This window comes from Sorex fumeus, unplaced genomic scaffold, assembly GCF_029834395.1.
Source record: "Sorex fumeus unplaced genomic scaffold, SorFum_2.1 ptg000047l, whole genome shotgun sequence".
NCBI classification, from domain to species: Eukaryota; Metazoa; Chordata; class Mammalia; order Eulipotyphla; family Soricidae; genus Sorex; species Sorex fumeus.
This window is the reverse complement of record NW_026606104.1, coordinates 26450138-26475351: the sequence shown is the minus strand read 5'-3', so window position 1 is coordinate 26475351 and position 25214 is coordinate 26450138. Positions and strand designations below refer to the sequence as shown.

Genomic DNA, 25214 nt, shown 5'->3' with positions numbered 1-25214 from the left:
TTGCTTCTCTCTTGCATCTTATCCAATGTGTGCTACTCCTGGTAATAGAGTATGAGATGTTGTGTTACTGAATATTCAGATGTGCAATCTATGAATTCTAAACTTTTAAATAAGGTGAACAGCTGGAGTTACATTTTTAACTGGATGATGACTTTACGGTCAGGAAGCATCTCTGCAGCTTGTGACTCTCTTCTGAGATTTATTTGTGAGTCTCTGAATCAGGGCTGTTAATGAGTTTATATGGCACCAGAGGCAGTTTGTGGGCATGACTGCCAGGCTCCCAGAAGAACAGGGAGATGCGGGGAGGTCACCCATCCCCGACTCAGTGACAGCCTGGAGATTTCGGTTACAGAACCTGCATACCTGAGTTTTCCAATAGGTTCCCTCATTGATAAGACTCATCCAAGCCTGTGGAGATTGGCCATGATCATGGCAGCTATTGGGTTTTGGAGGTTTTCAGCTGTCAGGGCTCTGTTAAGGTAGGTGAGTCTGCCTCCGAGGTACCCTCGTATGAGTTTCAACCTGGTGTGGGATCTGGAGGCATCTCTGCCCATTTTTTTTAAACTTTTAAATTTTATGTTATTATCCTGCCCCTGTGCCTGGCTGTTCCTCGCCGGGGTTCCTTGGAGGGGAGCGGGTTGAGCTTTCCTCCCCACCCCGACCAGGGCTCCAGCAGCCGAAGACCTCCAGGACCAGCCACCACCATGCTGAGACCACTCTCCGCTCACATGAAGGTACTGGCAGAGGGACAAAGCCACGCGGGTTCCGGGGCCGAGATCTCCGAGCCTACTCGAATTGGAGTCGAGCATCCTCCACCCAGATCCTCCAAATTCCAGTAGGCGGGGTCACACCCACCACCTGGCCCCCTGGCGCCGTGTAATCCCATCAACGGCCAAGACTCAGAGACTACAAAATGCAGATCCCGGAACCGCGCGGCCGCAAATGCGGCCGCGCGACATCTTATCAGAACATCTTTTTAGGATATCTCATTATCTCATTCCTACTCTGGACAAATTGCAGGCTATCGAATATAGCCTGCCCACAGGGCAGAGTCTGGCAAACTCCCCGTGGTGCACCAAATATGCCAAATACCAGTAACAATGATGGGTCTCATTCTCCTAAAGAGCCTTGAATATAATCTCAGGGCTAGGATGAAAGAGACGTTACTGGGGCCTGCTCGAGGCAATCGATGATTAACAGGATGATGAATGAATGAAATGAATCTTGGGCTGGAGCGATAGCACTGCGGGTAGGGCATTTGCCTTGCATGTGGCCCGACATGGCCAACCCGAATTTGATTCCTCTGCCCCTCTTGGAGAGCCTGGCAAGCTACCGAGAGTATCTCGCCCTCATGGCAAAAGCCTGGCAAGCCACTCAGTGCCTCTTTTGCAGACCACAACACCCAAAAGGAGAGAGAGAACAAAAGGGAATGCCCTGCCACAGAGGCTGGGGGGGATGGGTGTGGGAGGGATCCTGGGATCAATGATGGTGGAAAATGGGCACTGGTGGAGGGATGGGTATCTGATCATTGTATAATCGAAACCCAAGCACAAAAATTTGTAAGTCTACAACTGTATCTCACGGTGTTTCACTAATAAAAATTAAAAAAAAAAAGCCTGGCAAGCTCCCTGTGACGTATTTTATATGCCAAACACAGTAACAAGTCTCACAATGTTACTGGGTCTGCTCGAGCAAATCGATGAACAATGGGAGGACAGTGACAGTGACAGTGACAGTTATTATCTTAAAACATTTTAGGCCTGGAAAAAGTAAGGAGGTCATTGTGATTGTCTTGCATATTGCTAACCCGGATTCTAATCCAGCACTGTCTATGGTCCTCTGAGTATGTCCATGAGTCACTCCTGAGTACGGAGTCAGGAAAAAATCCTGAGCACTGCTGGGTGTGGCTATTAAACCTGTCATCCCTCCACCAATTTTTTCTTTAGCAGAGGCAGGAGATGGGGAAGGAAAAGCAGATTAGAAGCAACATCAAGGAGAGGAAATTGGGCACTTTGGTGGTGATGTAGTAATTTTGTACAAGACAATTTAAGTTATCACTACTATAATCATGTTACAATACAATAAATATAAATACAATAAAATCAACTGAAATTTTAGCTGTTTCTTTTCCTCTTATTTTTTTGCTGTTGTTGCAATGATGTTGGCACCTTAGACATTGGGTTGTGGTGCTCAAATAGTCATTATGCTTGCGTATGTACTCTTGGGGTATTATAGACTTGAATTGTGCTCATTTGGGTCCATAGTTTTTTCACACTTTAGTTTTGGTACTTGCAAATACTTAGTTGTGGTGTTCTGGATGTTGTGTATTTTTTGTTGTGATGCTAGAGGTTTCAAATGGCATTTACTGTTGGGATTGCAGTTAGTGCGTGTGGGGAGGTGCTAGTGGATGAATGCACAGCTTCAGACCTGCAAGGCAGGTGCTTTGCTGTCTGGGACCTCTGGACGCCATCACATTCTGTTAATTTTCATGTAATACTTCAGTGTATTGGCTTTTGTTCCCATTTCTGCTATTCCAGCAGCAGCCTATCATTTCTCTGCAACCTGTTTAATTACAGCAGTTTATTATTTGATATTCTGTGTTCAGGTTTGCTTCATACTATTCCTTCTATATATTATAGTTTGAGTGATCTTTTAGAAATAAAAATGAGTGTTTTAACTCTGTATCAGTTTTCCATTTAGCAAATTATCACACATTTTGTGGTTAAAAACAATATTGGTCTATTATCATACAGTAACAGAAGTCAGAAATCACTTTTTCTTGACTGTGCTCCTTCCAGAGGCTTTAAAGACAATGGCTTTTTTTCATGTTTCCTTTTTTGAGAGACTGTGTACATTCCTGAGATCATGGTTCTTTCTATACCTTCAAAGGAAGCAGCATACTATATTCTGTACTTTCTGGCTTCTGATTTTGTCCTCATTTCTATCACTGATCTTCCTGCCTCTTTTTTTTTAAATTTTTGGATCATACCTGGCATTGCACAGGGGTTACTCCTGGCTCTGCACTCAGGAATTTCTCCTGGTGGTGCTTGGGGGACCATATGGGATGCTGGGAATCGGACCTGGGTCGGCCGTGTACAATGCAAACTCCCTACCCACTGTGCTATCGCTCCAGCCTCCTTCCTGCCTTGTTTATAAACACCCTTGTGAATACTTTAGGGTTGATAGGTAATCTGTAGTAATTTCTGAATTTTGTAATCCTTAGTCCCTACTCCAAGGTACTTTTTATTAGATAATAGGTTCTAGGAATTGGTCTTAAAATATCTCTGGAGGTCTACTGCATACTCATTTGTATAAAATCTTTCAGTCTGAACTTAGGACAAAATCCAAACTCTTCTATATGACTATTTCCTTAGTTTCCATTCTTTCTTAAAATGCAATTGAACTTCTTTCAGTTACTTGAACATATCCTCTTTTTTTAACGGCTTTTTCACTCTCTAGTGTTTGCCTGGAATCTTCCCTCCTCTTCTCTGCATCTCTCCCTGCTGTATTATCTTCATTAACCACAGTTCATCTTATAATAATTTACCTTAGACTTCATTTTTGGCTGTAAGTCTCCCTGAATACCCAAATTTTCTTTAAACATTTTCCCTAAATTTCTTATAGTCTGTTGCTATGGCTCTTAAATTGTAAATACATGTTTGTTGAATAATTGAGACTAGGAAATAACAGGTGTTCGTATTTGTTGAATTCTTGATTTGTTTTTAAACCCGTTGGTAAGTTTTTTCTCCCCAGAGGTTGTGTTTAATCTGATGAGATTTTTAAAAATTTTTGTTAGTGAAACACCATGAGGTGCAGTTGTAGACTTACACATTTTTGTGCTTGGGTTTCAGTTATACAATGATCAAGTACCCATCCCTCCACCAGTGTCCATTTTCCACCACCACGGGTCCCAGTATTCTTCCCACCCCCCATCCCCGCCATCCCACCCTGCCTCTGTGGCAGGGCATTCCCTTTGTTCTCTCTCTCTCCTTTTGGGTGTTGTGGTTTGCAAAAGAGGCATTGAGTGGCAATAATCTGATGAGATTTTAACCAAAAATATGATAGATTGCCTGCCACTTAATATATTTTATATATATTTTTATAATTCCCTTTTGGGGAGGAGGAGTCAGACCTGTCAGTGCTTAGGGCTCACTCTTGTCTCTGCTCAAGGATTATTTCTTGTACTCGGGATTATGTAGAATTTGGGGGATTGGACTTGGGTTGGCTGTGTGCAGTGCACGTGCCTGACCCACTGTAATATTGCTCCAGCCCCACAAGCTTTATAATTCTATTTTTAATTTTTAAATTTAATTTTAAATTTTAAAATTTATTTTAAAGTTGTTCACATTAATTGATTACATTCAGTATTTCAACACCAATTCCACCACCATTACACCTTTCCACCACCATTATTTTGAAGTTTCCCATCACCACTAAAGCCTTCCTGCCACAGACAGATGCTAGATAATTCATTTTGTATTGCTTCGTTGGTAAAGAAGCAAACAGCACCCGGCCCAGACAAGGTCAGACCTGAACACCTGAAGAACCTGAAGAACCTGCCGTCAGTACTCATCAATACACTGGCTCGGCTCTTCACTCGCTACCTGTCTGAATGCAAGGTTCCGTCCCAATGGAAAACCAGCAGGACCGTACTACTGTTCAAGAAGGGAGACATCCATGACATTGGCAACTATCGCCCGATCTGCCTATTGTCTGTCATCTACAAGCTGTTCACTCGAGTCATCCTGAATAGGATTGGCAGAACACTAGATGAAGGACAACCATGCGAGCAAGCAGGGTTCCGCAAAGGATTCAGCACCATCGACCATATCCACACGGTAACCAAGCTCATTGAGGTTTCTCGGGAGTTCAAGATGCCGCTCTGCTTAACGTTCATTGATTTAAAGAAGGCCTTTGACTCTGTTGAGACGGAAGCGGTCATTGAAGCCCTAACCAATCAGGACATTCAAGCCCAATACATCAGGATCCTCCGTGAGCTGTATTGCGGATTCACTACCAGGATCTCACCATTCTACAAAGAAGTGATCGTTGATGTCAAGAGAGGGGTGCGGCAGGGTGATACCATTTCACCGAAACTCTTCAGTGCCACCCTCGAGAACATCATGCGACGACTGGAATGGGAAGGAATGGGAGTGAAGATAGATGGTCGGCAACTACACCACCTCCGCTTTGCTGATGACATTGTTTTAATAACACCAAACATCAGCCAAGCGGCACAAATTCTGGCCGACTTTGACCGTGAGTGTGGAAAGGTAGGACTACAGCTGAATCTTACGAAGACAATGTTTATGAGAAACAGCCTTGTTCCTGACGCCCCATTCGCTCTCAATGGAACGACCATCTCCGAATGCAACAGCTATGTGTACCTAGGTCGAGAGGTCAACATGACAAATGACCTGGCACCCGAGCTGCGCAGGAGGAAGAGAGCGGCTTGGAACGCCTTCAAGAACGTCGAAGAAATAGCTAAGAGGACGAAGAACCTCCGGCTCCGGGCACATCTCTTTGATTCCACTGTTCTTCCTGCATTAACATATGCCTCAGAGACCTGGGCCCTACGCAAACAAGATGAGAACGCCATTCAGGTCTCCCAAAGAAGAATAGAAAGAGCTATGCTTGGAATAACACGTTTCACTCAAATGAGAGAACGAATCCGGAGTTCTGACATCCGTCGACGATCAAGGATCAGGGACGCTGTCTCATATGCCAAGGTGTCGAAAATCAGATGGGCTGGTCACGTAATGAGATTTAAAGACGACCGTTGGACTAGAGCTGTTACTGATTGGATTCCACGGGATGTCAAGAGACCGCGTGGCCGCCCACCTACCAGATGGTCAGACTTCTTTGTCAAGATCATGAACGATCGGTTTGAGGCCATCCATGTTCCCGGAGCGAAGAGATGCCATTGGGCTACACTAGCACGCGACAGGGACAAATGGAGACGTTACTGGCGCCCCCTCGAGCAAATCGACGACTAACGGGAAGTTAAGTGATTAAGTGATTGCTTCTTATGAAAAGCATGAGAAGTCGTGTGGCTGTGAAAGTGGCTGTGCACTCTTGGAATTCTAAAATTTCAAATAATTGGGGTTCGGAGACATCTCTGCAGCAAGCTAACCGATTCCGAGATTCATTTGTGAGTCTCTGGATCATGGAAGTTAATATGCTTTAATGGCACTTGGAGGCAGTTCGTGGGTGTGACAGCCAGGACCCTGAAGGGATGGGGAGTTGGGGAGGGATAGCTCATCCCCATTGCCATGTGGCCTGGAGTCTTCAGTCCCCGGTCCCGTACCTGGGTTTTACTTCTGGAAGTTTGTGGCTGTTGGGGGTTCATTTGGAGTAGGCGGAGAGAGAACACCTGCTGCATCTGAAGTGCCCCAGTGAAATCAGCTCTGCACGGGAAGCTTTATAATTCTTATAATAGAAATACCTATAATTAAATCTACAAGTGTTAAACATTTTTGTTTTAAAATTAGTTGACAGTTTATAATTGAACATGTGAGAAAGTAGCAGTGCATGAACGTGAAGCATAGTGGGAAAATTGTTAATATTTATTAAATATGATCGTGATACTTTGTTGATGGGCCGGAGCAATAGCACAGCGGTAGGGCGTTTGCCTTGCATGCGGCCGACATGGCCAACCTGAGTTCGATTCCTCCGCCCCTCTCCGACAGCCCGACAAGCTACCGAGAGTACCTCACCCGCAGAGCAAAGCCTGGTAAGCTCCCCGTCACGTGTATTCGATATGTCAAACACAGTAACAAGAAGTCTCACAATGGAGATGTTACTGTGCCCGCTTGAGCAAATAGATGAACAACAGGAAGACAGTGCTACAGTCAGTGCTATTAAATATGATCATCCTAACTTTGTTTAAAAAACCTAATACCTGCTTTGTAGTAACAATTTTGAAGGTGTTAAGGATAAAAAGAGGAGAAGACTAAGTTTTTACTTTCTGTCCTCAAGGGTATATATATTCATATTAAGGAAATAGAATTCTAAATAAATATGTTGTAGTGTGATAAATGCAATAATAATGATTATAATGGCATTACAAAGAAAGAAATGGGTATAAAGGTAGGATTTCACAGATTTTATATGCAATCTTTTCTCAAGAAAATGAGTAGGATTTTGGCGATAGAAGAATCCTGTTAATGATCCTCAAGATAAAGAAAACACACCTGTCAAGTTATGTTTATACATATAGAATAAATGATGTTTTTAATATGATGAGTGGAATTAGAATCTGATGTGGGTGCCATACCCGGTGATCTTGAACAGTTATTACTCTCTAAGGTACAATTTTGTGTCTTTCAAGTTGGGAAAAGTAGACTTAACATAAAAAAAATCTGGTATTGTACTTATGATTATATAAAAGAGCTTGCTTATGTAAGGTGTGACTAGTTGTTATTTATCACTTGAAATATTGAGAAATGACAAATAATGAGGATTTAGTCTACTTTACAATGGGCTTTAATAGGATACTAAGATTTTCTTTCTTTCTTTTGTTTTTTTTTGGGGGGCATACTTGGTGTGCTCAGGGTTTATTCCTGGCTATGCTCTACGGGATCACTCCTGGCTGTAGTTAGGGGACTATATGGGGATTTCAGGGTAGTCTAGAAATTTTATTTTTCTAAATTTGGACTTTTACAATTTTTATAAGGTTCAAATGATTATAAAAGAGAAGTATAAATATGATAAAAATCTTACTTTAAATACAATATTATTATATTTGTAATTATTTAAAGGAAGAAGACGGAAGAGACTGAAAAGGCCAATTTAAGAAAGTGACATGTAATATCAATATAGTGTTACATCATGTTGAACAAATACAATCAATATCACTATATTCAGCCTTTCAACATAATTACCTTAGGAGTGAAATATTTATAAAGGGGCATAGTTCTAGAGGTAGATAAGCAAAAACAAAATAACAACAACAAAAAACCTTAAAAGATAGCTGGTAGGCACTATTCACAATAGTCAATATCTGGAAATAACCTAAGTGTCCACGAACAGATGACGGATAAAGAAATGCTACATATACAAAGTGGGAATACCTGGGAAAGATGAATTGCTGCTACTGAAGGTTTATCATGTTGAGTGAAGTCAGAGGAGAGGTATAGACACAGAATGATCTCTTACTTATGTGGGATATATTAAAGCATAGTAAGGAAATAACATGGCCCAAAACAATAGAATCTGAGAACTGGGCTGTTGAACTGAGTTTTAACATGGCAGTGGGACATGATGGTGTGAAGTGGGGAAGGGTGGCTTACAGGGGCACTCTTGAGACAAAGGGAAAGGCAAAGTACACTCTGGAGATGTGCTATTGTAACACTATGCATGAAATCCTGTCTTTGACATCATAGCCTTTTAAGCTATCTCCCCAGTGCCAAGAGTATCAAATTTTGAAGAGATTATAACTGAAAGTAAAAGACCATTAGAACTGATTGTTCTATTTCTGGTGCATGTAAGATCGATAAAGACAAGCAGGAAGAATGTTTGCAGGAAGAATGATTAGATTTGATTATTTGAGGGTTTTGTTTTAGTCTGTATTTTAAACTACAGCAGTTTAAATACCTTGTTTCTCTTTTATTTCAGTTTTATCAAGATTTCTAGATACGGAGCAGCTTCTTTCTGTTCTAGTCCAAATTCCAAAGCAAGACACGGTATGTTTGTGTATATATTATGTTGTATTATTATTATCACCTGGCTGCTCCCAGCCTGGGCTGTGGACCCAGCATCCTTTGTTGGGTTTAAGAAGTCCTGAGACTCTAATTCAGAACAACAGTGAATACTGTATAAACCCACTGCACTCAGCAGCAATCTCTCTGCTGATGGCTGGGGCAAGGCCAAATTACCTCAAGAGGCAAATGTGCTGGGACAGAGTGGAGATTACAGTAGCCCTGTTGGATATGGCTCATCTTTAAATGGCTGTTCCCTTATCACTCAGAAAGCCAGTCTCTGTGTTGTGCTGTGAAGACCTAAGTCTGTTTTCAACTTAGTGCTGATATAAAACTGATGTTCTTTAAATCTTTGTGCTCAGCTCCCTCCTGCTCTAGGTCGGTGTATATATATATATATATATATATATATATATATATATATGTATATGTATATATTTACATATATATTTATTTTTTGCTTGAGCACCAGTGGCTGCTGGACCTGCGTTCCCTTTTTCAGTCTCTGTCTCCTATCCCTGTCTAGGGTACGTGCTTTTAAACTCTAAATGTTTGCCGTTATGCCTTCCTCAGAATTAAGTCTCTCTGAAGTGATGACTGTATTCTCCAACTTTCTCAGTGAGACTACATAGTTGCAGGATGCTGTTCTCCTTTCAATTGTTAGGCCTTCTTTGTGTTGATGTCACAGGAATCATATATAATTTCTTGCCATCTTGGCTCCTCCTGCTCCTCTTGCCCTCTTGAGTATTTATGTTCTTTGAAAAGTACCTGGGAAAGGAGTTCATATGGAAGTTTTATTGTGATGTTTTTTGATAAATCTTCATGTTGCTTTCAATAGACCAGATTTATATTCCTACATAGATGCTTCTCACAGTGACTTTCAAAAGCATGAAATAATAGCTTTTGGGACAGATCTTGATGTGATTTTACTAAATAAAGTAAGTAAGGAAGGAAGTGAAAGACAATTCTGGGCTTGTTTCATGCATACATAGAGTATGAAAAATTATATCAATTTGACTTTGGGTCTTAATTTGGGAGTCAGAGTGTGTGCTTTGTGTATGATTTCTGATATCAGATGGTCTCTTAGTACTACTCATAGAAACACAGCCTCTCTCCAAAATCAAGCAAATTAACTTATGAAATATAATATAAGTAACTCCTACACTCACTAAAGTCTATGGTGCATTTCAGCAGGAAAGGGGAAGGGGAATATGAGGAATACATTTAAGGGTATGTTTGGTGGTGGGATTATGCTGAAACTTTGGTGGTGAGTGTGGTGAGTACTATAGTCATTTAGAGGTCATATGGAGGTTCTCAGCTAGCCCCTTCATTTTTTTAATGTTATAAACCAGTAATAGATTAATAATAAAAATAATGAATGATCATCATGAGGTGCTTAAACTGTAAGAATAGAGCATCCTTGGGTAATTCACAAATGTAGGTCGTGTTCTATGGCTCATCCCATAAAGAGAGTAAGATGCTTTTAATTTTATTTTTAAGGCAAGTTTTTGAATATTTAATATATCTGTATATTTTGCTCATAAGAGTTAAAAGAAAAAATTTTTATCAGTAAAACTAATTTAAAATTTTTAATTTGAAAATTCATTGAAGTTAGCCTGTGGCTTTTTTAATATTGTACAGACAGAATTCTTGAAATTCATTTGTAATAAAAATATATAAAAATATATAAAAATTTAGTTTGATGGGTATGCTCAGTGCTTATTTCTGGCTCTATGCTCAAAGATCACTCATTCTTGGCAGTGCTTAGTAGACCATATGTGATGCTGGGGAAAGTTCTGCCTATATTTTACTGTATGTAACTTATGGATTTAGGTCTGATATGTAGGCCTTTAATCCATTTTGATTTGACTTCTGTATAAAATCAATATTTTAAAGGGGAAGTGTGAACTCATCTTTGACTGGCAACTCTATACTGGAATTTTCAGAGAATATTTAGTTCATTCGGAAGTTTAAATTAAACATCATTCAGAACAAAAAACTAAGTGAATTCGCAAGTTTTAGCAAATTATGCAATTTAACCAGCAAAAGTCATAACTAATTTAGTAAATATTGTGTTTAATTAAGAGATATATGCTTATATTAGATGAAGAAAGAAACTTATTTAAAATAGATCTCCAGATGGTTAAGAAAACAGCGACTGAGCTAGCAGTCACTGAAATTCATGAATCATTCATGAAGCCAATATATTGCTTAGTTTCCTCAAAAGCTAATAAACATCTTCAACAGAAAAGCATTAAGGCCTCCACAAAGGACAGATGTACTGATTAAGAAAAATTTACAGATATGTATGAACCTCCTCATACCAAAAAAAAGAATAGACAATAAGAGATTAAAGACTTAGATATCAGACCTCAATCCATAAGTTACATAGAGTAAAATATAGGCAGAACTCTTCATGACATTGAAGCTAGAGGCATCTTTAAGGATGAAATGCCACTGACCAAGCAAGTAGAAGCAGAATTAGATAAATGGGACTACATTAAACTAAGATTCTGCACCTCAAAGGAAATGATGACCAGGATACAAAGACAGACCAAATTCTGGGAGAAATTATTTGGCTTACCACTCATCCAACAAGGGGTTAATATCCAAGATATATAAAGCATTGGTAGAACTCTGCAAGAAAAAAAAAATCCAACCCTATCAATTTCTTATTTTAATTAACCTGTTTCTTTTCTTTCCAACATTCATAACCTTATTATTTGATGTATTTTATTAAGAATGTTTGTTTTACATTTTAAACTTCCAGAACATTAGTTTTACCACCTGAAACTTTTTTTAGTGAAGCAAAATAGTTTTATTAAAAAAGATATAGATATATAAGGGAAAAGAAAAAGAATAACACATGTTCAGGAGAGAACACAGACTTCTCCAGAGTGAATAAAGCTCACCATCTGAAACTTTTATATTAAAAAATAATTATTCTTAACTTTTATCCAAGTTTCTTTGGTTTATTTTCATCATCACTGTCCTCCCGTTGTTCATCAGTTTGCTCGAGCCAGCCCAGTAACGTCTCCATTGGAGACTTTGTTGTTACGGTGTTTGGCATAGCGAATACATCACGGGTAGCTTGCCAGGCTCTGCCGTGCGGGCGAGATACTCTCGGTAGCTTGCCAGGCTCTCTGAGAGGGGCGGAGGAATCGAACTCAGGTCGGCCATGTTGGCTGCATGCAAGGCAAACGCCCTACCGCTGTGCTATCACTCCAGCCTTTGGTTTATTTTGAGTAACAATTTTTTTTGTTGATTTTAACTACCACATAGATAATCATAACACATGACTTTTTCTCTCATTCAACAATGATTAATTTTATTTTATGACAATTGCTATGGATATAAGAAGTGTCTAATCTAAAGGAATTTGTAGTTCAATCTGAGATTTGAGTAAGAATAAAAAAGCAATTGCAGCATAGAATCAAAAACCATAAGAGATTCGATATCTGTTCTACTTCATAGATCATAACCACAGTATAGCAGAGGCTGATGAAGGACATCAGAGGGAAAGAACTTTAGTACTTAGTGCATAGTGGTAACCAAGAATATGAGCATTTTCTAATCTGGTGCTTCTAGCTACAGTTCCCACAGGGAAATGTCAAGGAGGCCAGAAGACACTCATGTGCAGTGACATGCATATGCAGTGTGTTGTAGGAGAGCACTGAGTTTAAATCTGAATCTTCTATAATGGGCAGTGAACTTGCTTTTCTGTTGTTCTGGAGAGAGACATCATCTTTAATTTTCAAGACTATAAGATTATCTCCTTTTTCTTCTAGAAGGAGGTACAGTATCTTTCACAATTCTTTACTATACAATCATTCTTGAAAAAAGCCATCACTAATCCGAAAGATCAATGAAACCAAGAGCTGGTTCTTCGAGAAAATTAACAAGATCGATAAGCCTCTAGCAAAACTCACAAAGAAAGGGAGAGAGAAAACCCTAATAAACCGAATCAGAAATGAAAAGGGGGTCATTACAACAGAAACCACAGAAATTCAGAGGATCCTCAGGGAGTACTTTGAGAAGCTTTATGCCACGGAACATCAAAACCTCGAGGAAATGGATAAATTCCTAGACTCCTACAGACTCCCAAGGCTGAACCAAGAAGACCTGGAATACCTGAACAGACCTATCACCATCAAGGAAATTGAAATGGTAATAAAAAGTCTCCCCAAGCACAAAAGTCCTGGCCCAGATGGATTCACTAGTGAATTCTTCCAAATCTTTAAAGAGGACTTACTCCCAATGCTCTTTAAGCTTTTCCACGAAATTGAAATATCAAAAACACTTCCAAACAGTTTCTACGAAGCAAATATCACACTGATACCAAAAGCAGACAGAGATACCACAAAGAAAGAGAATTACAGGCCGATATCCCTGATGAACACAGATGCAAAGATCCTCAACAAACTACTAGCAAATAGAATCCAACTACTCATTAAAAAGATCATACACCATGACCAAGTAGGATTCATCCCAGGGATGCAAGGATGGTTTAACATTCGGAAATCAATCAACATAATCCACCATATCAACAAAAGAAAAGATAAAAAGCATATGATCATATCAATAGATGCAGAGAAAGCATTTGATAAGATCCAGCACCCCTTTATGATGAAAACCCTAGCCAAAATGGGTATAGAGGGGACCTTCCTCAACATAATTAAAGCCATCTACCACAAGCCTACAGCAAGCATCATCCTCAATGGGGAAAAACTGAGAGCCTTCCCTCTAAGATCAGGGACGAGACAGGGATGCCCACTCTCTCCACTGCTGTTCAATATAGTACTGGAAGTACTTGCAATAGCGATTAGGCAGGAAAAAGATATTAAGGGCATTCAGGTAGGAAAGGAAGAAATCAAGCTCTCACTATTCGCAGATGATATGATACTCTACTTAGAGAACCCAATAACTTCCACCAAAAAACTCCTAGAAACAATAGACTCGTATAGTAAAGTTGCAGGTTATAAAATCAATACCCAAAAGTCCATGGCTTTCCTATACGCAAACAGTGAGAGAGAAGAAAGCAACATGAAAAAAACAATCCCATTCACAATTGTGCCCCAGAAAATCAAGTACCTAGGAATCAGCTTAACTAAGGAAGTAAAGGACCTGTACAAAGAAAACTACAAAACGCTACTTCAGGAAATAAAAGAGGACATGAGGAAATGGAAAGATATCCCCTGCTCATGGGTCGGGAGACTTAACATTGTCAAAATGGCAATACTACCAAAAGCATTGTATAAATTCAATGCAATCCCTATAAGGATACCCATGACATTCTTCAAAGAAATGGAGCAAACACTCTTGAAATTTATATGGAACAATAAGCCCCCACGAATAGCTAAAGCAATTCTTGGGAAAAAGAAAATGGGAGGAATCAACCTCCCGAACTTCAAACTGTACTACAAAGCAGTAATAATTAAAACAGCATGGTACTGGAACAAAGGCAGAACTGCAGACCAATGGAACAGGGTTGAATACACTGACATCTCTCCTCAATCATATGCTCATCTAATCTTTGATAAAGGTGCAAGTAATGTGAAGTGGAGTAAGGAAAGCCTCTTTAATAAATTGTGTTGGCATCACTGGACGGCTACATGCAAAAAAATAGGCTCAGAACTCTGCCTAACACCATGTACAAAAGTAAGATCAAAATGGATTAAAGACCTCAACATCAGACCAGAAACCATAAGGTACATTGAAGATAAAGTTGGCAAAACCCTCCATGACATTGAAGCTAATGGTATCTTCAAAGATGCCACGCCACTGGCCGAGCAAGTGAAAACAGAGATAGATAAATGGGACTATCTTAAACTAAGAAGCTTCTGCACCTCCAAAGAAACAGTGACCAAAATACAAAGACAGTCTACAGAATGGGAAAGGATATTCACCGAATACACATCTGACAAGGGGTTGATATCCAGGATATACAAAATACTGGTTAAACTCCACAAGAAGAAAACATCCAACCCCATCCAAAAATGGGGCAATGAAATGAACAGAAACTTTCTCAAAGAAGAAATCCGAATGGCAAAAAAGCACATGAGAAAATGCTCTACATCATTAATCATCAGGGAGATGCAGATCAAAACCACAATGAGATACCATCTCACACCTCAGAGACTGGCCCACATTCAAAAGAACAAAAGCAACCGATGCTGGCGTGGATGTGGCGAGAAAGGGACACTCCTTCACTGTTGGTGGGAATGTCCACTGGTTCAGCCCTTCTGGAAAACAGTATGGACGATTCTCAAAAAATTAGAAATTGAGCTCCCATTTGACCCAGCAATACCACTCCTGGGAATATATCCCAGAGAGGCAAAAATGTATAGTCGAAGTGACATCTGCACTTGTTTGTTCATTGCAGCACTCTTTACAATAGCCAGAAACTGGAAGAAACCTGAATGCCCAAGAACAGATGACTGGTTAAAGAAACTTTGGTACATCTACACAATGGAGTACTATGTAGCTCTTAGAAAAGATGAAGTCATGAAATTTACATACAAGTGGTACAATATGGAAAGTATCATGCTAAGCGAAATGAGTCAGAAAGAGAGGGATAGACATAGAAAGATTGCATTCATCTGGGGGATATAAAGTAACAAAGTATGAGATTAATACCCAAGAATAGCTGAGATCAGCACCAGGAGGATTACTCCATAACTTAGAGGCCAGCCGGGTATCCTAGAGGAAAGGGCTGTTCAGATAGAGAAGGGAGCACCAAATAAAGGATGTTTGGAGGATCCTCCCAGGAGGGCAGATGCATGTCGAAAGTAGACTATGGACTGAACATGTTTGCCACTCAATGCCTCTTTTGCAGACCACAACACCCAAAAGGAGAGAGAGAACACAGGGGATTGCCCTGCCACAGAGACAGGGGGGGATGGGGGGGGTGGGGGTGGGAGGGATATTATCCATGGTGGTGGAAAATGGGCACTGGTGGAGGGATGGGTATCTGATCATTGTATAATTGAAACCAAAGCACAAAAAATTGTAAATCTACAACTTTAAAAAAAATAAAATAAAATAAAGGGGAAAAAAAAAAAAGCCATCACTAACAAAGCAATCAGTGCGTTTGCTTGCAAAATATATTGCAATTCACCTTATGAAGCCAGTAAAGTATTGCCTTCCAATTTGCCATTGAAGCACTCTCTTGCTGACCTTGAAGAATCAAACAGCAAAGAGACACCTAAATTTCTTTTACCATGTACCAGCTCAAAAGTACATAGTTGATGCCTCAATGTTATGTAGATTTGGAATCTATGTCTGTCTTAGGTTGATCTTTTGCTTAAGGTCTCAACAAGCTGCAGTTAAGGTATCGGTGGGATTCCATTCAAGCTTGGAATAATCAACTAGGGAAGAACCTACCTCCCCACTAATGTGGTGTCGGTAACATCTACTTCCTCATACACATACAATTTTAGGTAACTTATTTTTTCATAGCCAGCAAAGTTAGAAGATATTGAGGACAGAAACTGAGAAAGAAGCAGCCCAAAGAAAATCACTACTTATATAAGGGATTAGAGAGTGCCCATATGCCCATCTCAGGACAGTTCTATTGCATAATTCTCAGTGTTGGTAGTAATCGACATTTTAGGTTAGATAAATATTTCTGCCTTGTGCACTGGAGGATGTTTAGTTTAGTTTAGTTTTTAACTATCGTATAGGTTGGCATCCTGTCTAGACTAACATATATGTCTAGACTAACATAAAATGTATGAAATATAAATAGTGTATATAATGTTCAAGAGAAAAACCTATTCATGTATTATATATTTATGGTGTCTACATTTAGATTTTTATCTTTATAGGTTAATGCAGCTGAATCAAAGATAACAAATTTAATATACCTAAAACATACCTTGGAACTTGTGGACCCTTTAAAGGTAATTAATATTTATTTACTGAGTTTTATGAACTTTTTATTATATGAATTTTTATGAACATTTTTGCTTGAAAAAAATTCAAGCTTAGAAGGCCAGAGAATTAGTGTAGTGGATAAAAATGCTTACGTTGCATGCAGTCATTCTCATTTTGATCATTGCCACCACATATGTTCTCCTGAATACAAAACTAGGAATCATCAAAGAGCACAACACAAAGCTCTGAACATAACTAGCTGTGACCCATCATTTCACAGGCTCCCCCAAAATCCAAGCTTAGAAAAAGTCACAGGAATAGTATAATGAATTCCCAGAATCTTTCGTTTTACATATATACACTGTCCTTTTGCTTATTACTTTTCATAAATTATTTAACAACAAAGTATAGTACCTTCATACTAAAATATGTATTTTCAGAACATCTTATACAATCGTGATATAATTAAAAACATTTAACATTGATACAGTATTATTATATAATTAACCAGTGCTCAAATTTTTACAGTTGTTTCAGAAAAGCTTTTTGTAGATTTTTTCCCCCATTAGGGATCCAGAGCATGCCCCATGTACCCTATTAAGTGCACAATCTCTTTATATTTATAAAAAATTGACACTATAATTAAATAATAATATTAATATTTGATCCTGGGTGTTGGGTTGCACCTGGTGGTGTTTGGGGGACCTGGCTCTGGACCTCACTGGCTCTGAGTTTAGGGTTATTTCTAGTGGGTATGTGGTGCCAGAGATCAAATTGGGTCAGCTGTATGCAAGGCAAGTACTTTAGCCCCTGTATTATCTCTCTAACCCAGTAGTGTTACTGTTTCATGAATACAGTGCTGCTATACCACATCTGCCACCAAGGTGCGAGCATCTCTCCACACTAGAATTAGTTCCCCTTTCACCCCACTCCAACCCTGTCTTACTATATTCAGTTCTATAGGCAGATTCTCGGTCTCTGCCTTTGGCTATTGCTTGTTTCCTTACTATGTTTCTGTTTCCAATTAATTTTTTAAAATTTAAACTATTTTAATTTTTACAATACTACCAGAATTGTTTTATACTTGCAGTGCTGCTACACCAGTTTCTCTCCACTGTTATTCCAGGATCTCTTTCGACCCACCCCACTTTTTAAAAAAATTTTTTTTATTGTATGGCTGCAAGATTTTTTTTTTTATTAGTGAAACACCATGAGGTACAGTTGTAGATTTACAATTTTTTGTGCTTGGGTTTGATTATACAATGATCAGATACCCATCCCTCCACCAGTGCCCATTTTCCACCACCATGGATAATATCCCCCCCGACCCCCCATCCCCCCCTGCCTCTGTGGCAGGGCAATCCCCTGTGTTCTCTCTCTCCTTTTGGGTGTTGTGGTCTGCAAAAGAGGCATTGAGTGGCAAACATGTTCAGTCCATAGTCTACTTTCAACATGCATCTCCCCTCCTGGGAGGATCCTCCAAACACCCTTTATTTGGTGCTCCCTTCTCTATCTGAGCTGCCCTTTCCTCTAGAATGCCCGGCTGGCCACTAAGCTATGGAATAATCCTCCTGGTGCTGATCTCAGCTATTCTTGGGTATTAATCTCATATTTTGTTACTTTATATCCCCCAGATGAATGCAGTCTTTCTATGTCTATCCCTCTCTTTCTGACTCATTTCGCTTAGCATGATACTTTCCATGTTGTACCACTTGTATGTAAATTTCATGACCTCATCCTTTCTAACAAATACATAGTACTCCATTGTGTAGATGTACCAAAGTTTCTTTAACCAGTCATCTGTTCGTGGGCATTCAGGTTTCTTCCAGTTTCTGGCTATTGTAAAGAGTGCTGCAATGAACAAACAAGTGCAGATGTCACTTCGACTACATTTTTGCCTCTTTGGGATATATTCCCAGGAGTGGTATTGCTGGGTCAAATGGGAGCTCAATTTCTAATTTTTTGAGAATCGTCCATACTGTTTTCCAAAAGGGCTGAACCAGTTCGACCCACCCCACTTTTGACCACATTTTATTGATCATGTGTCTAGTTGTTTCCATTAGAGATTTATAATTCATTGCTTTGATTCTTTATACTCTGTGTATGAGCAGAATATTATGATATTTGTCTCTTTTGGACTGACTTGACTTAGCGTGACTTTTTTTTTTAATTTTATTGAATCACCGAGAAATAGTTATAAGCTTTTATGTTTGGCTTACAATCACACAATTATCAAACACCCATCACTCCACCAGTGCACATTCCCCACCACCAATATCCCCAGTATATCCCCCCTTTCCCACCCTCCCCCTGCTTCCATGGCAGACATGATTGCCCATAATCTCTCTCTACTTTTGGGCATTATGTTTGCAATACAGACCCTGAGAGATTATCATGTTTAGTCCTTTATCTACTTTCTACACACATCTCTCATCCCGACCGATTCCTCCAGCCATCTTTTTCTTAGTTATCCCTTCTCTATTCCAAATGCCTTTTCCCCTTTGCTTATGAGGCTGGCTTCCATTTTTGGAGCAATATGGAGCAATCTATCTGTCCTGTGTATCTACTATCCTTAAGTGTCAGCCTCATGTTATGTTGTTTTATACTCCACAAATGAGTGTAGTCCTTCTATGTCTGTCCCTCTCTTTCTGACTCATTTCACTTAGGATGACACTCTCCATGTCTATCCATTTTAGCATGACTTCTTCCAGTTCCATTCAAGTTGTTGTGAACTATAAGATTTCATGTTTTTCTCAAGTTAGAGAGATAATACAAAACATTCTTAAAAATTAAAGAAGTAGCAAAAGGAGCAGCTTTTTAAAAAATGATGAAAGATGAAGATAAATACTATATGATTTAATCTAGAGAGAGATGAACAGATGGACTAAATAAAGCAATATTAAATGTTAGGTCAGAAGATCAATTTGTACATTACCACAAGGAGATGGGAAGGTACAGGTACTTTGGGAGAATGTTAATCAGGACAATGGAGGCATACATATTGATTTTTAGTGAGAGCATATGTAAAACTGATATTATAGCACAATGATAAATCAGTTAAAAGACAGTTTTAGAACTAGACATGTGATTCAGTGGTACAGCACTTGTCTTGCATGTGTGAGACCAGGATACAAATCCCAGTGCTAGATCTCCTGAAAAACCCACAAACACTTGAGCATAACTGGTGTGATCCAAAAAGGGAAAAAAAATTTGAACACTTCAAAATTGTGGAGAGATTTTGTAATAACATTTTAGTAAATACCAATAGTGACAGTAATTTGATAAAATATTTCAATCAGAAGTGCTTTTATCTTTCTTAGAATAAGATATAATAAATTATTCCCCAATTTAATAAAACATAGTTCAAGTTTTTGTATGTCAAAGACAAAATAAAAAATAGGAAAAAATTTACAAACAACAGAACAGTACACACCCAAGTACATATCTGTAATTTTTAAATTATAGTTTAATAACACAATTGCAATAGCATTGATGTTTATGGTATTGATGTGCAGAGTTACTGTGCTCTGCCACCACCAAAGTGATCAAGACTACCCACTACTGTCCCTAAATCACCTCTAATCCACCGCTTCATTTCCCCCTCCTCTACTGCTTGGTAATCTGAGTTTTGTGATATAAAACCAAGGGTTTGCCAATTCAATACTGTCTGTTACTTGTTTGACAGACAGAATATTAACTCTATAATCATAAAACACATAATTTAATAAAACAATGCTAGATTTCCAATGGAGTCACATAGTATAAAATATTCAAATTCATTATTAATTAAAGAAGCATGAAATGAGGCTATAACTTTTGGGGCAACCCATAGAGGCTTAATATCTTCTGATGTTTAGCGCCAGGTTAGCCCACTGAACCAGGTTCAAACCGTTTTTTGTTTTTTTTTCTCATCTATTTTAATGCATGTAAGTTACTGCTAATGAAAGGAAAACCATTAGGCAGCTTGAGATAGCCAGAGTTCAAACTGTTTATACATTACAGGAAAGGTTATGACATGTCACTGTCACTGTCCTCCCGTTGTTCATCGATTTGCTCGAGTGGGCCCAGTGACATTGTGAAACTTGTTACTGTGTTTGGCATATCAAATACGTCACGTGTAGCTTGCCGGGCTTTGCCATGCGGGAGAGATACTCTCGGTAGCTTGCCGGGCTCTTTGAAAGGGGCGGAGGAATCGAACTCGGGTCGGCCATGTTGGCTGTGTGCAAGGCAAACGCCCTACCCACTGTGCTATCGCTCCAGCATTTGATTTTATATTATTGTTCCTAGAACTGTGTCTGAAAGAACTATTAAGAAATGTTGACCTAGGGGTATGGTGCTGTCAGCAGGTCAGTCTGTACCTGTGAGGCGAGTGCATCAGCAGCCTGATGGCACCTTCAGACTTTCAGATCCCCCCAAATTACTGCTGTGCCTTTGGCCAGACCCCAAAAACTTGGGGCAAAGTTTATCAGAAAGTAAATGGCCCAAAGTTAGGTATGTGGGAGACACACCCACAAACCACCTATATAATTGGAGGCATGTCCTCTCTGGTTCCTGATGAACTCCTTAATGGCCATGATCCCAAGAGACAAATCTAGAAACCCAATGGCTTTTGGCAGAAATGCGTCCAGTCCATCTAATAGGTTACCAGCGCTGGGCCACCCCAGGTGGGAATAGGTTTTGTGCTTTGGCCTGTTCCCCCTGGCGGCCCAGTGGCCACCATCCTCCAGAGGTTTGGGCCCGCAGTGATGAGACACGTGGGGCCTTTATGGTATGGTGGTGGAGCCAGCCTTTTCCTCCCCACCCCAACGAGACCTCGAGTCGCTGCCCATGAACGGCCTCTCTGGCTCCTGATCAAGCTGCTTAATGGCCATCATCCCAGAGACTCAGAAACAAATCTCGAAACCCAGTGGCTTTTGGCAGAAATGCGTCTGGACCTCGCAGTAGGTTACTGTCGCCGGGCCACCCCAGGGGGGGAAAGGGTGCTGTCCCTCCGCCTGCATCCCCTTAGCTGCTTGGTGGCCACCATCACCAGAGGCCATTGGATAGTCAGGTTTGGGCCCACAGTGATGAGACACGCAGGGCCTCATGGGATGGGAGTGGAACTGGCCCTTTCTTCTCCGTTCCAACGAAACCTTGAGTCACTGCCCACGAATGGCCTCTCTGACTCCTGATCAAACTGCTAAATGACCATCCCAGAGACTCAGGAACAAATCTCCGAACCCAGCAGGTTTTGGCAGAATCCCTCCAGATTTAAATGTTAAAATTTCGGAATTCCAGAATGGTGTGGTTACTGCTGCAGCCACGCGACATCACATGTTATTCATAACCAGCAATAGAAAACAAATTGTCTACTGTTTCCTTTTTGGCATGTCCGAGTGTTGGGGTAAAATCCCAAATAATAATGGTGGGTCAGGTGTCAAAATATTGAATGTAACCAAAGTAGAGAGAGTAATGTGGAAATCATCTGCCCCACAGGTAGGGTAAGGTGTGGGATGGGGGGTATACTGGGGGTTTTGGTGATGGAGAATGGGCACTGGTGAAGGTTGGGTGTTTCATTGTATGACCAAGACTTAAACCTGAAAGCTTTGTAGCTGCTCTCACAGTGATTCAATAAATAAAATTATAAAAATGAAAAAATAAGTAAGGTGGAGTTCATGCCCAATTCAATCAGCCTAATCAGTGGCTGAGTATATAGCAGTACTCCTACATTAAAAAATGTTGACTTTGCTTTATGCTCATTTATAGTCACTGAAGAATCATTTATGTTAGCTAGAAATTACAGGTAATAAACTTATTAGATTAGACAGTTTTTCTACAAAATAGAATATTATGTATTAAGAATTTTTGCTGTGGGGGGTGATGGAAAGGAACCTGGGCACACTGGTGCTGGGAAATGTACACTGGTGAAGGGATGGGTGTTGGAGTACTTTATGACTGAAATCTATCATAAACCACTTTGTAAGGGTCTATCTCACAGTGATTCAATAAAAAAAAAAATTCTGACTCCTGATCAAGCTGCTTAACGGCCATGATCCAAGAGGCTCAGGAACAAATTTCAGAACCCAGAAGGTTTTGGCAGAAATATCTCCAGATTTAATTGTTAAAATTTCAGAATACCAAAATTTCATGGCTGCTACTGCGACCACGCGACATCATATTTTATTCATAATCAGCAATAGAAAACAAATTGTCTACTGTTGCCTTTTCAACAGATCTGAGTGTTGGGGTAAAATCCTAAATAATAGTGGTGGGTCTGGTGTCGAAATATTGAATGTAACCAAAGTAGAGAGAGAGTAATGTGGAAATCATCTGCCCCACAGGTAGGGGTAGGGTGTGGGATGGGGGTATACTGGGGTTTTGGGGGTGGAAAATGGGGAATGGTGAAGGTACGGGTGTTTCATTGTATGACTGAGACTTAAACCCGAAAGCTTTGTAACTTCTCTCATAGTGATTCAAAAATTTTATAAAATTCTAAAAAAATGAAAAAAAATGTAAGGTGGAGTTCATGCCTAATTCAATCAGTCTAATCAGTGACTGAATAAATAGCAGTACTCTTTTTTTTTCCCTTTATTTTATTTTTTTTTTACAGTTGTAGATTTACAATTTTTTGTGCTTTGGTTTCAGTTATACAATGATCAGATACCCATCCCTCCACCAGTGCCCATTTTCCACCACCATGGATAATATCCCTCCCACCCCCATCCCCCCATCCCCCCTGTCTCTGTGGCAGGGCAATCCCCTGTGTTCTCTCTCTCCTTTTGGGTGTTGTGGTCAATAGCAGTACTCTTACATTTAAAAAAAAGATTTTTTTTTTGCTATGAAGTCTCCAGTGCTTAGAATTAAGTTAGGGAGAAGACAAATATAACCATACAATTTTAAAAATTTGACTCAAGAAAGCGCTTGATAAACCATAAAGTATTAAGTCAATGGAAAATTTTGTTTGAATAATGTCTTAATTTATTATCTTTAACTATCTTTATTTTATTCTTAGATTGTTCTGAAGAACTGTGAAACACCTTTATTAAGAGCTTACTATGGTTCCTTGGAAGACATGAGGTCTTTGTCCCTCAACTGTTAACCCCTTTTTCCTTGTTCATAAATAGATTTTTAAGGACTCTGGTCAACAAAACAAGTGATTTAGCTGTGTTTAATAGATGTTTAGACTATTATCAGTATTCCAGTAAATATTATATCTCATACATATCAATCAGTAATAGAACATTGAATATTTGTGTTAGTGAACTATTAGCATTAAAAAATGGAAATTCTACATTATTTACATCTATTTAGTTTTGGGATTTTTGGGCTACACCTTAAATTGCTCAGGGGCAACTCTTTATGCTTTGGGCTTGAGGGTCATTCCTGGTGATACACGTAGTGACATATGTAGTGACAGTGGTAGAACTGAGGTCACTGTGTGCAGGGCGATTTCCTTAACCTCTGTACTATCTTCCCTCTTTCTACACAACTTTTAATATTTATTTATATTTCCATACCCAGGAAAATATTTAAAAACATAAAAATGTATTTGGGGGTCAGGGAGATAGCTCAAAGGGCTAGAACATGCTTTGCACATGCTTGATCATGATTTTAATCTCTCGCACTTAATAGCCCCTTAATTATTGCAAGAGATAGCCCTGGTGGCCAGTGAGCATGATTGGGTCACCAGGTGAGCACACCTTTCCATTGGGCCCAAACATTGAACTATCTGACTTTCTAGGATACCTCAGACCTAACTATTGTTTGGGAATTGTTCCTCCTCTAAATAGAATTTTCTTTTGTTAAGTCATGAAGGGCCTAGGATAACAAAAAGTAGTAGATATAGTGAAAGGAGAGCTGAATGCTGTTTAATTTAAATTTTTTTTTACAGTGGCACCTTGATTCTTAACTTAAAAAAATACTACAAAACTCTATATTGGTTCGAGATTCACACCTTATATGAGGCCATAAATTAAGATTCATAATAAAGCTAAATAAACTATAAATTATATATGAGAAAATAAATTATAAATTATATATAGGAGAGACTAAAACAAGAAGTTTAAAGGTGTTACCAGACTTTTGGTTTGTTAATATATGCATTTAATCAATGATAATTGTGGGACTCTTGTCATACTGTCTTACAATATGTGTTTAATTTCCCTTGTTTCAACTAAGGGCATATGTTAATCTTGTTTTTTAATTCCTATATCAAGCACAGTGATTGATTTATAGTAGAAGAAAATTTTCATTGAATCAATGAATGTGGAGTTAGATTTTTATAATTGTCTTTTAAGGAATATATTAAGTCCTCACCGGCATAGTCATTGTGTAAAATTTGGGAGATGTGTTTAGTAACAGTTGTAGAATTATTCTTGGTGAACTCATGTTTTAGATGATTAGTTCTGATGGGCGTACTAGTTTAAAATGGATATGCTGTGTGGGAGGTATAGGTCCTTGCTTTGCATGCTGTCCACCTTGTTCTATTTCTTGCACGTCATCTGGTCCCCTGAGTCGAGTCAAGAGTGATCCTTCAGCCCGGACCCAGGAGTAAACTTGGAGCATCACTGAATATGCTGTCCTCTCCAAATTAAAAAGAACAGTAAAATGGATACACTTTCACTTATAACTTACATAAGCTAAATACAGTTTTCAAATACT

General features: G+C 39.3%; 1 protein-coding gene across 1 annotated transcript in view; it reads left to right on the top strand.

Annotated features, from left to right (window-relative positions):
* Nucleotides 1-25214, top strand: part of MSH4 (mutS homolog 4) — a 122997-nt gene that overhangs the window by 57434 nt on the left and 40349 nt on the right. Inside the window, exons 9-11 of the mRNA XM_056122899.1 lie at nucleotides 8617-8684; nucleotides 16526-16600; nucleotides 23566-23630. Coding sequence (XP_055978874.1) covers nucleotides 8617-8684; nucleotides 16526-16600; nucleotides 23566-23630 — 208 coding nt within the window. The remainder of the gene's footprint in view (nucleotides 1-8616; nucleotides 8685-16525; nucleotides 16601-23565; nucleotides 23631-25214) is intronic.